Source organism: Athalia rosae, chromosome 5 (assembly GCF_917208135.1).
Source record: "Athalia rosae chromosome 5, iyAthRosa1.1, whole genome shotgun sequence".
Classification (NCBI taxonomy): Eukaryota; Metazoa; Arthropoda; class Insecta; order Hymenoptera; family Athaliidae; genus Athalia; species Athalia rosae.
Window position 1 is genome coordinate 8,316,977 of NC_064030.1, and position 17,456 is coordinate 8,334,432.

Sequence of the window (17,456 nt, forward strand, 5' to 3'; positions counted from 1 at the left end):
GGGGCCGTAAGTAAAACTCTCGCGTATAAACGTGCCCGGTCGTCATGACTTTCTGACCCTTTTCATCCGCATGTTATATACATATATATATATATATACGACGGTGCGTTGTATAGCTATACCGCGCGTACACGTTGTACCTGTATAATTGCTACAGAGTTTGCGAACCGATATGCCGCGAGTCCAGTACCGCGTGTGTGCGTGTGTTTGTGCAACAAATTAGGTTTGCAAAATTGAAAAAAGCCCTCAGAATTCTCTTTGCAGAAATTATCGCAAATTCGGTTTCCTCGAACTCCGCTATAACCGTCTATCGCCTGGACTACTCCACCCTGTGAAAGAATATCTCAATTCCGTTGGCAGAAATCCTCGAATAAATTTTACTCTGCACCCTGCAGCAAATGCACGCCGTATACTTATATACGGGACACTCCTGAATCTCGCTTAATACCGCCAACCCGTCAAATGGATCTTAAATATCGCTTTGCTACCTTCCTCGGTATGCGCGGTGCGGGGCACACGTGATCTATTACACGTATATATATATACATATATAGATACATAAAACAGAACGGTAACAGTCAACCTTTTTGATTAACGCGCACTGACCTGTGTAATGCCTTTTCTCTATGGTATTGCAGCTGGATATAGAAAACGCGTATATGGGGTAGTTTTACGCGATGCGTAGGGTATTTTATTTCACACGTGTACGTAACGCGCGTACATATTGGATTCCCCTGTACATACACGTACGCATACGTGGGGGAACGGGGGGGTTACATACGAGTATATATACACACACGTCCGTCCGTGTAGCTACGGGGCAGGCGTGCGGAAAAAGTTATGCGGTTCATCGGTGTTGGTGGGGTAACTGCACACACGTATTTCTAACACGCACGGTTATCGTACACACGTGTACCTATATACGAGAGGAGCTGCTGCAACACAAGGGCTCGAGTCAATATATATTAAGATTCGCGCCACCCCGTCTCACCGACCGACGCGCGCCCGAGGGTTGAAAATCTCCACCGCACCCTCTCTCTACGCTTTCCATCCACCTTCCGACTCTCTCTCCATCCACCGCTCTCCTCCTCCTCCTCCTCCTCCTCCTCCTCCTACTCCTTCCTTTTCTTACGGTCTCGACACTATATCGCTCGCTCAAGCTCCTCTGCACCCCGGACAAGTTTCTGGCCAGGGTGCGCCGCGTTCTCCGCCGGCACGCCGACGGAATTGCAATGACGCGGTGCCGGCGATATTACCCGCTCTCCCCGTCCCACACGGAGAGAGACGACCCGGTATACGTGCGTACACACTCGCACTCACACACACACTTACACTTACACACACAGAAATCCGGCAGCGACACATCTCGTGTCCGGAGAAAGTGGAGATAGTGCAGCTGCGGGGGCGCGCGACGGCGAAAGGAAGGGAGAATAGGGAAGAGAGTCGAGCTTTTATTAGCTTTATTTCCAACGGCGGTAGACTGTATCCGTTATTGCCGGTTGGCGAAAATGGGAAATATTATCGGACTCTCCCAATCCTCCTGATTATAGCGCAATACCCCGCTACGCCCCCGTATCCCCCACCGGATTCCGCATCTAATTGCCGTTACCGCGTGCTCGCTCTATTCTATATGTACGTACGTATATATGTATACGGTTTACGGAGAAACGTGTCGGACGTCTGTAAAAATTCACTTTTGCGAAAGTTCGCACCACCGACAACTGGGCATCCTTTTGGTCGGAAAATATGCGAAAGCGTTGAGGAAAAAAGGAGAGAAAAATAAGATAGAAAAAGTAAAGAATACGATAACCCCCGGTTATATAGGAGGTGAAAATTTGTGGTTGCAACGATACCGGCCGCGGTGTGAAAGTTATGGCATTTTTTTATACCCCTATAAAAATAAAAAGCTGCTATTACAAGATCATAAAAAATTCCATTACTTATAGGTAATACCCGCGGATATGTATAGGTATAGGTATGTACGTGTACACGTTATACTGTAACGCCGATCGAGACCGGGCGCAATTCTATGCTTATTGCTTTTTACCTTATTTCCCCGAGCTTATTCGTTATCGTTATGATTGTGATTATTATTTGTTGTTATTATTATTATTAATATTATTTTTCATGGGAAATCCGAAGGTACGCGCATATAGCGTAATTATGATATCCCGTACGAGAGCGGTGCGGTGATATTACGCTTTCGGTAGCGATTGGGGAAAAAAGAACAAAAAAGAAAAACTAATTTATAACGTCAAGAAACGAGAAAACCAAAAATTCATCATTCGTCGGACTCTCGATCGGATCGTCTGGACGCGACGAGAGTCGGAATTATTTTTTCAATAGCGAAATATCGTACGGTGCGGGGAAAAAATTTCGGGCAATAAAAGCTCGATTGAAAAAACTAAAAAAAAAAAAAAAAGAAGAGGCGAATTTCGTGCAAAAGGTTAGATCCAATTTCTGCTCAATTTTCACATGGAAATCTCGCCCCGGTACGGTTGATATTATATATACATATATGTACATAGACGTACGTACGTACGTACATTGCGTATCAGTTCTACTCGTTGAGTTCGTCGTCGACGTAAACGCGACGTAACTCAAAGCAACCGCGACGCGAGGCGTCACGACCGAGTTGTACGTGCGTGACGTATACGTACGTACGTATATCCTACGTATAATGTAGAAGGCGCGCTCTCATATCTTTACAGTATATGTATATAACGCGGGAAATGCGCCAGCTGCTGCTACCGCTGCTGCATTTGCGGTGAAAATTTGCATTTACAGTGTCGGGGAGAAAATTGACTCGTGCTACCGCGAAATAATTTTCGTATGCGGTGAAAAAAAATTCAGGGTCTGTACGCCGCTAACACACATCACGGGGGATGAAAGTAGGAGAGGAGTCGTCTCTCCCCTCTCGGTTTTTGCCGTTCTGCAGTCCCACCGAGCACAGTTCTGGTGGGCACAAAATATTCCAACACGATGTTCTACCTCTTTTTGGATCCCCGCTCTACTTATTTTCGTTGCCTTCGTTAGTTTGATCATTTTTTTTTTTTTTCTCATTTTCTAGTCCGGTGGATCATCGAAATTTTTGCAGAAATCGATGACCTCACTTTTTCATCGAAAAAACGTGGAACAATTTGTACGGAATTTCATATGTACACGTCTGACATCGTTCAGCGTATACATACGTAAGCCTCTACACCTCCGTTACGTATTTGCAGCTCTAGCTGGAAAAAGTCCGCACAGGCAGTTTCGTGAAAAGGAATTGAGTTGAAACCATTTTTTTTTTTTTTTTCTGTTTGCGCGCGCGCCGCTGAAATATTTTAAATTCCGCTAACGTATTTTTGGGGTAGTATAAGGAAAGGGCGTAAATTTGAGACCGAGTTATTTCGGATCACAATAAAAGGTGGCTTACTTCACGCTCGCGAACGCGAATGTATAAAAGGTATGCGTATACGTACGTATAGAAAATAGAAGAAGTAAAAAAAAAAAAAAATTATAATAAAAACCACCGACGCGAGCGCGCGCGCGCGCCTGCCCTGTATAAGCTCGAGGGAGAAGAAAAACTAATTTAACTTTATTGCGGAGAATTTTATATCCTTGTGGTATAAGAAAAGAGAAGGGGGGGGGGGGGGGGGGGGGGAAAAAAGCAGGGAGAAAAAGAAATAAAATGGTAACAATGAAAAAAAAAAAAAAAAAGAATTGTAATTTTTTTTTTTTTATTCTTTTGTAAAAAAAGAATATTCTACCGCAAAATCAGCTCGCTTTAAAACCGTAAATTTTTTTTTTCCAAGTTCCCACCGCGTTAATGTAGACCAACAACCTGCACACCCCTTATGTATAATCACATGTCATTAGCGCGTCCTGATTTGACTAAAAGTTAAAGCACATCACAAGCTAGAAATCGCCCATCTGCAAACGCGTGTAGATTTATATAATATATGATGAGTTACCAGTAGGGTAGAGAGATATGTACTAACAATAAGAAATCGGTTCAGTTCGCTCTGAAATATCTTCACAATTCACGGTCAAGTTTTCTTCGCCACGTCCATGTTGAACGATATTATAAGCCAAGAATAAGAGAAAAAAATGTCTTATTTTAATCCAATTTTACAAGTCAATACGGTATACATATAGTTGACGTCCAATCTTCTTTTTTGTTACAGTGGGTCGAAGAGTCGTTTACGAATTTCGAGAAAGGAATAAATTGGAGAAGTTACGTCGTATGCGACGTGGCGTACAACAACGTGAACAACTGGTTATGGACACCCTTCATAGAGAGAGGACCCGCAAACCGGATGTACATCGAAGTTAAATTCACGATTCGCGACTGCTCCCTTTTTCCCGGCAACGCTCTCAGCTGTAAAGAAACGTTCAGTTTATTGTACTACGAATTCGACGCAGCTACCAAAGAACCCCCACCGTGGGAACCCGATAGTTACAAATTGATCGGTGAGCCGATTGAAATGATCCAAAAAAATTTCGACTCCGTTTCTTTCCTTCCTTTTTTTTCCCCGTTTTCGCAGCGTAATCAACGCGATCTTCGTCCTTTGTTTTCCAGGTCGAATAGCCGCGGGCGAAGGAAGGTTCAACACCAATACTCAGGAGATAATAAATACGGAAGTAAAGTCAATTCCGGTTACGAAAAAGGGCGTCTACTTCGCATTCCGCGATCAAGGGGCCTGCATATCAATACTAGCGATTAAAGTGTATTACATAAGTTGTCCAGAAGTGAGCGTGAACTTTGCTCATTTCCCAGCGACTCCGACCGGCAGAGAAGTCAGTCAAATCGAACAGGCGGTCGGGACATGCGTAGCCAACGCGGTTAAAATTGATCAGCCGACTTTCCTCTGCAAAGGAGATGGTAAATGGTACCTGCCCACCGGCGGATGTCACTGCAAACCTGGTTATCAAGCCGACGTTGAAAAACAGCAATGTAGCGAGTGCCCCATCGGCAAATTCAAATTCGAGGCAGGCGCCCAAACTTGCGAACCCTGTCCCGCCCACAGCAAAGCGCCCGATTATGGATTCACCGAGTGCAGATGCGACGCCACTTACTACAGGGCTGGAAAGGATCCGAAAAATATGCCGTGCACCCGTAAGTACATTCGCGACAAACTGCGGTCGAAAAAAAAAAAAGCCCAAGAAAAATTATTCAGAGAAGAAATTTTGATCGCCGCGCTACTCGGAATCGCGAGTCTCGCTTTTCTCTTTGTTCCTTTGCTTCCCTTCACTTCTGAAACAAGAAGCGAGAAAAAGAAAGAAAGAGAGAAAAAAAAAGGGAAAAGAAAAGAAAAGAGAGAGAAAAAAAAAAGAAAACTGAAAATTTGCGCGGCGTATGTAAGTAACGGACTAAAAGCGGTTCTGGTAGTAGTCGAGTAAAGATTTCGTTTGATCTTGAATTCTGTCGACGAGCGAGTAGCGCGAGCACTTCTGGCGGATTTGAGGTTTCCACTTAACTTTTACCTGCCCCGCTACATTTCGTGCGATCTATTCCGACTACGAAGGTATATCTCATCCCTCTTTCCGCACTATGCGCTGCAATTTACAACCACTTTCATATCGTCACGCCTGTTTAGTCGATATCGTGGCTATTGACTTTGTACATAGGCTCTCGAAACAATCTGATTATCGTGTGGGCACGAACGTGTTCCAAAATCCGCATTTCCGTGTTCGTTACGACGTTGGATAGAACCGTTCTGAAAATCCATAACTCCCTAGTCGGAAATAGAAACTCCATCTTCGATTCGTGTGAAATATAAAAATCTCCGAAAGTCTTCGCGTTGTATTTTATTTCGTTTCGTCGCATTCTCTTTGTAAAATATATTCTTCCAGTCTTACGATCAAATTTTTCGTACGTACGTACCCGCGGCAGACGGTGCTCGGCTTTTTTATATTGCTTTGCTTTCACAGATCGATGGATTAGAAAAATGAGAGGGAGAAAAAAAGTTGGTTGAAAAGTTTTTCGAACATCTTATTCTTTTTTATTTTTTTTTTTTTTGTTACGGTTCTCCGGAGTAACTCAGGTGAAATGTTTTTTCTTTTTCTTCGTTTTTGTTTTCATTGTTTTATCGCTGAAAAATATATATAGATATATCCATATATATATATCTATATGTGTAAAGCTTTCCACGCCTTTAAGACGACATTGGATGTCAAGAAAGATTCTTGTACGAGATTGGGCGAGACTTTACAGAGAGAGTAATCTGTGGTGTTTAGAGTAGCGTGGGAGCTATGTAGGTATACCCATATGTATGTATGTATGTATATATTATATAGCATATGGGTATTCTACGTCGGCATGACGAGAACATGTGTGCGGAGAGGATAAAAGCTCTGTGTATAAACCGCGCACAACTCAGCCGGCAGTTTCCCCATTCATACGTACACGCATACGTATGGTCACATAGGATATGTACATATATGGAAGGGCTTGAATCAATGTTTAATAATTTGCGTTTATCCTTATTTGACAGAACCCCCGTCAGCTCCGCAAAATCTGACAGTCAATTTTGTGGATCAATCTACGGTAATCCTCTCGTGGAATTCACCCCACGTACAGGGTGGAAGGTCCGACACAACTTATAGAGTGGTTTGTGACTCCTGCAGCAACGGGGTCAAGTACATTCCAAACACGGTGAGTATCGGAAACTTTCAAGTACATATAGCCATGAAGAGTTGGAGGGGGAATGGATATTATATAAATATGACTAACTTTTTCGAGATTAGACGGATGTGGGACATTCCGCGTCGAAACGAAGACGTTCAAACTTACTGCTCTCCGATCGCCTTCGAGATTTTTTTAAACATAGTTTCTCCAAACCGGAGCCCTGCACACCCTGGTGCATTTTTTAATCAGAGCTCTCATCCTTAAATTATGCATTCTTCAAAATTCACGATTTCGAATGAAAATTTTGATTTCCATACTAGAAAAAAATTTACGAGACACAAAATGTTCAGTTTGAGACAAACTTTCCAGAGAAAAACGTCAACGAATTTGACGCTACAGAATACAAAAAAATTATTTCTTGAAACAACCACAACTTAAATTTCGAAAATTTTAAGACCAGAATCAAAGTAGGCGCTTGATTCTACGAGCTCTCGTTTACGAAATTGTGATATTTGATAACATTTTTTCACGTCAAATAAAATCTGTATGGAGGGCTTTTCACGTCAGACGGGCTACTTTTTCGTAATATTTTTTGAACTTGAAACTTTGTCGACGACTTGAAGGGTCTAATAAATTATGCTCGGACCACTAATTAACGCCAAAGGTAAAAATTTCCAAGCTATACGATTCCGATCATTTGTTCCCGAGGCATAGCGAAATACGTGATGGCAGGTTGCGTAGCGCGAGATTTCATATTTCCGCGCGCCGCGCTCGAGCGCTCTCGATTTTGTTCGTATTCCTACCGCTTCGCGGCGCATCGCCTCGCGCCTCGCCAAAGTTTCTCGCATCAAACGAAGTATGATTATTTTATTGGGCAAATGCACTCCCCGCGTCAGTCGGCAGCGAGCTTCGGCTCAGCGACCCAAAGGGGAATCTGCGTCGCATTTTCCTGTACCCTGTTTTTACACGTGCGTCAGGCTTATTGACAGCCGGCACGTGCCGCAATTCAAACATAAATGATTTATAGCTATTTAATAGACGATGAGGTGTGAAATTCCTTTCCCTATTTTTTTTTGCGCCGCCATTGTCAGCAGGTGTCGGAGAAGCAGTCATCACCTAATAAAGATCTTGTTCACACCTCATAAATTAACTCATTAATCCACCTGTTCGGCAGCATCCCTTTGCACTGATTTTTCTGCGAAATTCTATGTAGCCGGTCTGTAAAGTAAATATGTAAAACTCCGGTTGTTAAATAAGTCCAGAGTGTACACTTCGGGAAATAAATTCTGTCCCACTTTGCCGTACTAAAGCATAGGCCTTTAGTTCAGAATCAGAGACACTGAGTGTACCTCAAAAAAAAAAAAAAATACCAATTAAACTTTATTCCGTGCATTGCGTGAGTGAACATTTTAAGACGGTGACTGACGATTTGTTCGTCCATTTTCGAACACACGATAATTAACACAATTATTTTGTTTGACCTGAAATGATTAATATTCAAATTATATCTGTGTATTGAAACGGTCAGGTCATTGCGAACTTCTGTTGTTCATAACGCAAAAATTGAGATATCCCGATGGGTTCTAACGATACATGAGATTAGCCTCTAAGCCCCTGGAACAACAAAGTTGAGTCTTGATCCCAAATTCGAAGAAAATTCTAAGGGTACGCACCCCTTTGGATTTTCTACGATTTTCGGGCCATGATTGAAGTATTTTAAAAATCAATCGCAAGTCACCTCTTCGATGTATTCTGACCCCGGAAACACGAATCCGTCGAGTAAATTCAACTAGTACACTGATTAAGCTCGCGGTTCGTGCTCCTGGGGTCACAATACGTTGGAAAAGTGTTCTGCAATCGATTTCAAAGATACAAATTTTGTACCTCGTAATTGAAGAGAATGATAAACAGAATCGATCATATATGCTTACAGGAGATATTCAACGACACGAAAGTGACGATCACGGGATTAAATGCGGTAACAACCTATCGGTTTCAAGTCTTCGCTGAAAACGGAGTTTCTCCGTTGGCGGGGACTCCGGAATTCGTCGATATAACCGTGACCACGGAAGCGAGTGTACCGAGTCTGGTCAGCAACGTAAGAATAACTAGTGTCAAAAGTACAGAATTGAGTATCAGTTGGGATGCACCGGTGACGGAAATCGGAGGCGACAGCGATTTGGTGGAAAGATACGAAGGTGAGACGATTTCTTTCAAACTTTATAGTCAGCTCGTTTATCTTAAGTCGTGGCTCGGATTTCTTTCGAGTAATCCTAATTTATTTTATACTCCTTTTCGTGTATCTATACCACGAATGATCGCGGTTCGATCATTCAAAGTGTTCGTTCATTCTCACTGTGGGAACATTTCAAGTATACAACGTGTTCAGTTTCGTAACGATCGATTTTTCGAATTCTCAATTTACCGTTAATTGCGATCCGTTATTGGTACAATCTCCGAACGATTTTATGTTCCGTTTGTTTGTTCGTACGATACATGGGGCTCACCGGGCTAAGTCAGCCAACTGTTGACCGTGCAGACTCTGAATGTCGATGTTTCACTTCCCAATTTTCTCTCACACTCTTGAAGTTCCGAGTAGTTTGGTAATTCAATTTTTCAATTCTTGCCCGTCGAATTTCAAAAAAGTCTTCATCGATTATACCGAATTTTTAGAAATAATCGCACATTCGATTTTTCAGTACGCTGCTACCCGCGTTTTGACGACGCTACAAATGCGACGGTGGTCCAAACTTCCGATCTGTCGGCTACTTTTAAAGGACTGAAACCAACGACCGATTACGCGATTCAGGTACGAGCCAAGACTACCAGAGGTTGGGGAGAGTACACGCCGGTCGTATTCAAGAAAACACCCCACGCGATGGGCCTAGGTAAGTTCGGAAAACCAGCGAATCCAAAAGAAATCTTTAACGTCGACGGAGATGAGTAGCAATGGGTATACCGTCGGATCTTTATCAGTCTATTTCTTACAATGAAATGTTGTTCCGCTCCGTCGTACATAACGATAGCGTAAAACGCGATATCCAGTCCACCGCGTTGAACAAATTTTCAATCAACCCATCGCATGCCTTGTTGCAATTATAGAATCAATCATTTTTTTTTACCTCGTTCGGGCACGCCGCTATTAAGTACTATGAACTGTAAACCGATCGATGTAGCCATAAACATCGGGTGACTGTCTTCAATTTTGTCGAGTCACGACTCGATACTTCTTAATCGAATCCAAAAATGTTCCATTCAAAATTAAGAAACAAACGACGAGAATTTCCGAGTCTGTTCCACCTGTTGTTAACCGCTCGATAGTTTCAAATGTCCATTGGTTACGATTCTGACAAATTTTCACGCCGTTTTTTTTTTCCTCTAATTTCAATTTTAACAGATTATGTTGGTGACGACGATAATATGCAAGTCAGGATCATCGCTGGAGCGATTGTCGCCGTCGTAGTACTTCTCGTTATCATCATCATTATGACCGTACTATTTCTGCGAAGGTAATCATCAATCGAATTTATTGGATTTACTCTTATTCAATACCCTGTGAATGACCGAAAGAATTTCGCTAGGGTAAAACTGCCTTCTTATTCCGTTTCTTTTTTTCTCACTTTTTTTTTTTACTCATCCCAATCGAAGAAGCACGAGTCAATATTTTATGGCAACATGAATTCTCTGAAATGTACATGAAACGTCAAACCTCCCAAAAGATCCGCTAATATTCAATTAATTTCAACTATATACATCGAGCATAAAACTATTACGGTTTATATTTTACGCGGACATTAATAATGAGTCGTTACACGGACTTTATATTATCCATATGCCTTTTAAAATAACATTTAATATCTCATGAAATTTGAACTCAAATCGATACGATGCGTGTGTGGATAATTTGAGCGCTTTGTAATTAATTGTAAACTATAGGTTATAAAATTCATGTACGCACCAAACGCTAATGAAAATTTTTATACCAAGGTTCGACTTTGGCTGTTTCTTTTTTTTTCACATTGTACAATCGTTTTTTTCTTACTTCTCTTTTCTTCTTTCTTCTTCTTCTTCCACCTTTTCAACTCATGATTCTGATTTATCGAGCGTTTAAAATTAACCCCCGATTTTATAGACATATTATATACATCGGTTCGAAAATAGATTTATATAATACGTTGAGTACATAACGGAGCTTTCATTTTTTCGTTCTACCTTTTTTTTTTATTTATTTATATTAATTTTTTTTTTTTCCATTCAGCAAAAGTAACAGCAGCAGCAGCAGTAGCCTTGTGTAGGTATAAGTAATGCTGAGAAAGTACGGAGTTGTTCAGCCCTTGGTAAAGTCTTGGTAATTAATGGGGGTGGGGATTTGAGTTAAGACTTGAAACCGAAAACTCATACCGAAACAGAAGCCGAAGCTGCTGCTGCTGCTGCTGTTGCTGCTTTTTACCGGAACTTGAAAGGCACAAGTTCCACGTTTAAAACAATAGACATTAAGTCTCGGTAAAGTCACTGAGTCGAGTTGAGACTCAACCGTGGTACTTTCTTATCACATTTATCCAGGATATAATTGATCTTTAGTAATTCACGTGATACACCTCGCATAACTCACACCTCGCTTCTATTTAAGCTCAAATCCAAATAACGTTCGGGAATCACATTTATTAAGATTTATAAAATCGTCCATCTGTCTTCGCGTTTATCTTTGAAATCCCATGAAACCAGCGAGGAGTTCGTTGACTCCCGTAAGCCTCTTCTTCGCAGTCCTAATAATAATTAATACAATGCAATTTTGGTGCAGCAGGGCCTCGGACGAGTGTAATAAGAAACAACCCAGTGACTGCGACACCCTCGAGTACAGGAACGGCGAAGGTACGTAAATTCCATCACGAATTGAGCTTAATTTTCATTTCAATTACTTGGAGATATACATTTTTTATACATATATATTTATATATATATATATACATATTTATATGTTTCTTTTTTTCAACTTGTTTTTGAAAATATATTCATAGATAAATATCACTGTTATATTACCCCCTACTTCATAGCTGTTTCACTGCGTCCTTTGTCTTGTGACTAATATTCGATATATACCCCTTGTTTTACCGGCCCTTGTAACCCCCGCCTTACACTTTACAGTACCGCTTTTTCAATTGAAAGAACAAAAAACTCGCCCAAAGATAAATAAATTATTCACATCTACGTATAATAGACATATAGGTAAAGAATTTATTTCTAACGGAACAAAATTTTCTCATTAGAAATTTTAGACACAAATGTTAATATTCATGCGCATCGTATACGTTGCAACGTGTTATCACGGATGGTACACACTTTTGAAGTGGAACCATTTTTTCAGTATTTTTATTTTATTTTAATCGATGATCATCAAAATTTACCAATTTGGCCATACAGTTTTCTAACCAGATATTCTTCGATTCTTTCTTTTCATGTGTCCCCCTAATACTTGAACCTGCTCTGAAACCCCGAAAACCCTGAAACAAAACACAATCACCAGGACTAGTTGTGACCTACAGTAAGTCTCTACACCTAACTAATTTTTTTTGTCGTTAGATCGATCGATCATTTCTGGAACCCTGCATCACCACCTATTTTGCACTGTTTTTTTTTTTGAAAATTACATAAGTATATTGTTCGGGAATGTTAAAAAAATCTAATTGTTTCTCTATATAAAGTTATTTAATTTTGTGTGCTTGTTTGTCTGCATACGTTTGCATGCATGCTGCTTTTATCTGTTTTCTATTCATGAATTATCTTTCATTATAACACATACGTAACAATTATCATTGTGATCAATGGTTTTTTTTATTGTTTTTTGTTTTAATGGAAAAGGATTATTCCATACGCAGGTTCATTTTTCGAATCATATTAATATATCATCGGCATATGATTAATTCTTCGATAAAACAATGAAATTGCTTATTCACTTCCCAAAAATGATTTCATACATGAACATCACGTGTCGTCGCTTCTCTGTCGTACCGTTAATTAATTAATATTTTGGTACTCATCCTCATTATTGTTTTGGCTTCGTTTTTTGATTTTTTTTTTTTTCGTCTCTTTGATTATCGTTTTGTTAAGTATATAATTTAATTTTCTTTTTTTTTCACGTGTTTGTTTTCTGTTTGTCAATTTTTGTTGGTTGTTGTGTTGTTCACAGTGCACTGCAAAATGGACAGTTCACCGATTGTGACAACCCACACCAACAAGAGCAAGTCTTCGCGTAAGTTTAGTCAAAATTTTGAATCGGACGATTGACACATTTATTATATTAATAATTTTACTCAATTATTATTATTATTGTTGTTGTTGTTGTTATTATTATTATTAACAATAATTCTAACTCACATATCATACGATTTTATTCATACATTTATTTTGTTTCTCTTGCAATCCTACGATCCTTTTCGTATAATATGAGTGAGAATTCAATTTTTTTGTCTTTCTTTTGATCTTTTGTTCTCTTTGAAACTATATCACGTGCATAAGGCCGAAAACGAAGAGAAAAAACGTAATTCCGAAATCAACTTGACAAAAAATATTCTTGGTATTAATCACTTTGGAGATGTGATTTTCTTATTTTTGGCATGAAAAGGTCATGACGGTCGAAAGGTAGCAATTTGAAATTATTTATGGTAAATTTTTTTGCCGATACTATGATAAATGTGTTTTATATCTACCAATGTTATATATCTACAACCGCCTAAGCTCGTAGACAGCCACTATCGATTGCCGTAGCCTTATATTCGTAGTCTATCTTATTAGCGAGCATGCCTCTTCCCACGTATACGTAGGAAAACTATATATATTTTCGTTATGTACATGTTCACGTATAGTAATACGTTTTATATATATATATATATATTTACCTATGTACACATGTCTTTCGAATTTATTTTTTCACATAAAAGAGGAATATTTATAACATCTCGTACGATGCTGCTACCGCCAGCTATCTCGGTCATGCTACTCTTTGCACTTTGCATTTTTTAAATCTAATTACTCCGAACCGCAATTCCACGACCAGCTAGCTCTAGTTGTTGCTATTGCTACTGCTGCTGCTGCAAGTGCTTACTATTCACGTTTTACGTGTCACGTGATTGCAGAATATGTTGTTACTCTGCCCAGTTATGCTGCTGCTGCACTTGCACAGCTCGCTCTCTCTCTCTTTTTCTCTTCCTTTCTCCATTTCTTTTTTCGTTATTTTTTCTCTTCATTTTTTTTTACTCTCCAGGAAAGAATTTAAATATTTTATAATGTACGCACAATATATCATCTGTGTGTACGTATACATAGCGTGGTTGTTCTGCTACAGCGTCAGATAAAAATACGTATAAATAATTAATAATTGTGAAACTATGTTTACCATGAGTATATGCCCATGTGTATGGGGTATTCTATGACAACGGATCTACCTCTACCTTAGAAAATATTCAGAGGATTTTTTATACCAGCATTGAAACGAGGAAACTGCTGGTGAGGGTTCTTATAATTTCGCGATAATTATTTCTTTTGCAGTATTTTGCGGGAAATCATTCATTAATCATTCAGGTTTTGCATTTGAAACTGAAATCAGTAAAAGAATGCTCTCATTCTTTCGTAGGATAAAGGATATGATGAGAAAAGATAACTCGAAAGATAATTTTCACAAAATTCTTGTACTCCAGATAAGATTGCTCATTGTCAAAGACTAAGAACAATATAGAGACCCTAAAATTTCTTTCATTAATTCGAATATTTTTCTTTTGTTTTTCGTGATATTTGGCTCGTCTCGTACCGCTGATATATGTCATAGGATACCCCATCAAATTTTTTGTACAACATGACTTGACCATTCGTGCATCGCTCGTTGTATAAATTTGATAATGGATCACGACACGGATTTCCATGAATTTGATGCTGTGGTAATTGATAATATGTATGAGCTGGGGCAAAATGTTTGCGTAGAACGGTGAAATTGTCTACAATTACACGAGACGGGATATTATAACGATAATACATTATAGGATAATATAACGTTGGCATGAATTTATTGGCTGTATTTTAATCTTACTTTGGCTTTGGAATTTAAATTCTTATTCTGCTGAACTGCCCGTCTTTTTTGCGTGCAAAATTTTTTACAAAGGTGTCTGCAGGCTTTTGGCTGCGTGTTATATTATATGTAACATTGACGAAGAGAAGAAAAAAAAAAAAAAAAACAAACTACAAAAACTAAAAGGCTCTTTTCTTTGCTTACTTTCAACGAGGATGAAAATTCTCTTCTTTTTCGTCTATCTCCTCTCGCTGTTATATTTGATGTTTGAACGTGATGGAGAAAAAATAATTACCAAAAGTACACGTGTATCGTACGCGATACCACGGTTACATTGCCACGGATAAATAAAATAAATGAATGAATAAATTATCTCGCGCGTTCGAAATTTCGTCAAAATTTTGCACCACCCCATTTGTTAATATAATGAACTCTGTTTTCGTGACGTTACAGTGACGACGCCGCTCTTCACACCTGCAGTGGGTGTCGCTACGGCAGCTGGGGGTGGAACCGGAGGCGGTGGAGGCGCGCGAAGCTACGTCGATCCTCATACCTACGAAGACCCCAATCAGGCCGTGAGAGAATTTGCCAGGGAAATTGATGCCGGTTACATCACCATAGAGGCGATTATCGGTGAGTTATCAGAGCGATGCTTGTGCCGTATCCGCGTGCACTGGTTCGGCAAATTATTTTAGGAAAATGTAGCACAGCGCCACTTCCAATCAACGATTTTGACGTAGAAAACTGATGAAAGTTGACGATTTACGAAAATGAATAAACGCGTGCAGGGGTTACTGCATATCACCTCAATTTCATCTGCCTGGCAGCTTTCATTTTCAAGTGGGTTTATCTTGTTGAATTTTGACGCTGTCGTTCGCAATTTCCTTCAACTTTGATATTTATGTTTGAAATGTTTTTATTCAGCAAATAACAATATTAACGTTATCCGTAGCGAGTTATTTCATAATGAGTTTGTGAAGAATTTATCGAGTCTTCTGCTGGTTCTTTGATATAGGTACATCTATACAATATGCCTTACGTAAAACCTATAGTCGTATAACGTGGGATATTTTATATACCTTATAGATAAGAGATATAAATTTTGACTTTCATCGGTTCGCTGTGAACAAAAAATGTCATCCGAGAAGCTGTGCTCGGGTTTAATCGCGCCGTAGCATAAGGGAGGAGAGAAAAGTTTTGTTATTGAGTAATAAATATTTAATGCGTCTTCGAACGAAAAACAAAATTTATTACTCTATTGTAGCGGGGGGTGGGCCATTCACCTTGGACTTTCTTTCTTCCTTTTTTTTCTTCTCCTTTTTTCTCATGTTTACATACAAACACACGAAACCGAGGGTCGCTTTAGAATCAAAAACCAACTGAAGGTTGGTGTTGATATTTTTTTTTTTTTTTTTTTATCATGAGCTCACGAGCAGGTGATAATCGTTCATTTGTTGCCAATGATTCGACACACTTGAAGATATTGATCGTTGACGTTCTTTGAAAAGGTGGCGGTGAGTTCGGAGACGTGTGCCGAGGGAAATTGAAGCTTCCACCCGACGGGAGGTCGGAAATTGACGTAGCCATAAAGACTCTGAAGCCAGGATCGGCAGATAAAGCCAGAAACGACTTTTTAACCGAAGCCTCGATAATGGGGCAGTTCGAACACCCGAACGTAATATTCCTCCAGGGTGTTGTGACGAAGAGTAATCCGGTGATGATAATCACCGAATTTATGGAAAACGGTAGCCTAGATACATTCCTCAGGGCGAACGATGGAAAGTTCCAGGTTCTTCAGCTAGTCGGTATGCTTCGCGGAATCGCAAGCGGCATGCAATACCTCGCGGAGATGAATTACGTTCACCGGGATCTCGCCGCAAGAAATGTTCTCGTTAACGCGGCCCTCGTTTGCAAAATCGCCGATTTCGGTCTAAGTCGAGAAATCGAAAGCGCCACCGAAGGGGCTTACACCACAAGGGTGAGTTACCATATTTTCTTCCGTCGAGATACAACGGTGGATCGGGAGAAAAGAGGAAAAATTAAATTTTTTTACGCCTCTACTAAATTCTGCAGGCAGAAGTTTCTCCCATCAATCATGTATTCCGACATTCGAGTAATTACCAATGGAACGAGAATTAGTTTATCCGAGCACGATCTACGCTCTGTTTGCATTAAGACCAATACTACGCTCGTTCCCATGTAAAAATTTCATCCAACCACCCGCATTTCCGTTGATTAAAACTAAAATAAATATATACGCTATTTTTCATTCGTTCCGATGCGTATCACACGTCCGCGTGTCAATTGGACGGGAGACCCGAATTCGATCGTTGCCTTCGAACCCGATCTTGAAAATTAGAAGATTTACAAGATCTTTTTCAACAACCACCGTTCGTTTCTAGGGTGGAAAAATTCCCGTACGATGGACGGCTCCGGAGGCAATCGCTTTTAGAAAATTCACAAGCGCCTCAGATGTGTGGAGTATGGGTATAGTCTGCTGGGAGGTGATGTCGTATGGTGAACGCCCTTACTGGAATTGGTCTAATCAGGACGTGATCAAGTCCATTGAGAAGGGATACAGACTACCAGCACCGATGGATTGTCCCGAAGCAATCTATCAGCTGATGCTCGACTGTTGGCAAAAAGAGCGTACCCATCGACCAACGTTTTCCAACCTAACGCAGACCCTTGACAAGCTCATCCGAAGCCCAGACACCCTGCGAAAAATAGCCCAGAACAGGTAAGAACCGTTTTCATTCGTATCGACAGAGTAAATAATAATTA

At 40.1% G+C, this 17,456-nt stretch overlaps 1 protein-coding gene across 15 annotated transcripts in view; it reads left to right on the forward strand.

Moving 5' to 3' along the window:
* LOC105690203 (ephrin type-A receptor 4) overlaps window positions 1–17,456 on the forward strand; it is a 122,293-nt gene that overhangs the window by 93,042 nt on the left and 11,795 nt on the right. For 3 of the 15 annotated variants that reach the window (XM_012407821.3, XM_012407824.3, XM_012407825.3), the window contains exons 4-15: window positions 4,170–4,455; window positions 4,565–5,101; window positions 6,480–6,640; window positions 8,547–8,811; window positions 9,313–9,501; window positions 10,011–10,122; window positions 11,415–11,485; window positions 12,138–12,155; window positions 12,801–12,863; window positions 15,126–15,305; window positions 16,181–16,650; window positions 17,075–17,412. In XM_012407821.3, the coding sequence (XP_012263244.2) occupies window positions 4,170–4,455; window positions 4,565–5,101; window positions 6,480–6,640; window positions 8,547–8,811; window positions 9,313–9,501; window positions 10,011–10,122; window positions 11,415–11,485; window positions 12,138–12,155; window positions 12,801–12,863; window positions 15,126–15,305; window positions 16,181–16,650; window positions 17,075–17,412 (2,690 nt within the window). The remainder of the gene's footprint in view (window positions 1–4,169; window positions 4,456–4,564; window positions 5,102–6,479; window positions 6,641–8,546; window positions 8,812–9,312; window positions 9,502–10,010; window positions 10,123–11,414; window positions 11,486–12,137; window positions 12,156–12,800; window positions 12,864–15,125; window positions 15,306–16,180; window positions 16,651–17,074; window positions 17,413–17,456) is intronic. The other 12 variants (XM_020854734.2, XM_012407829.3, XM_020854732.2 and 9 more) reach the window with 11 other exon arrangements.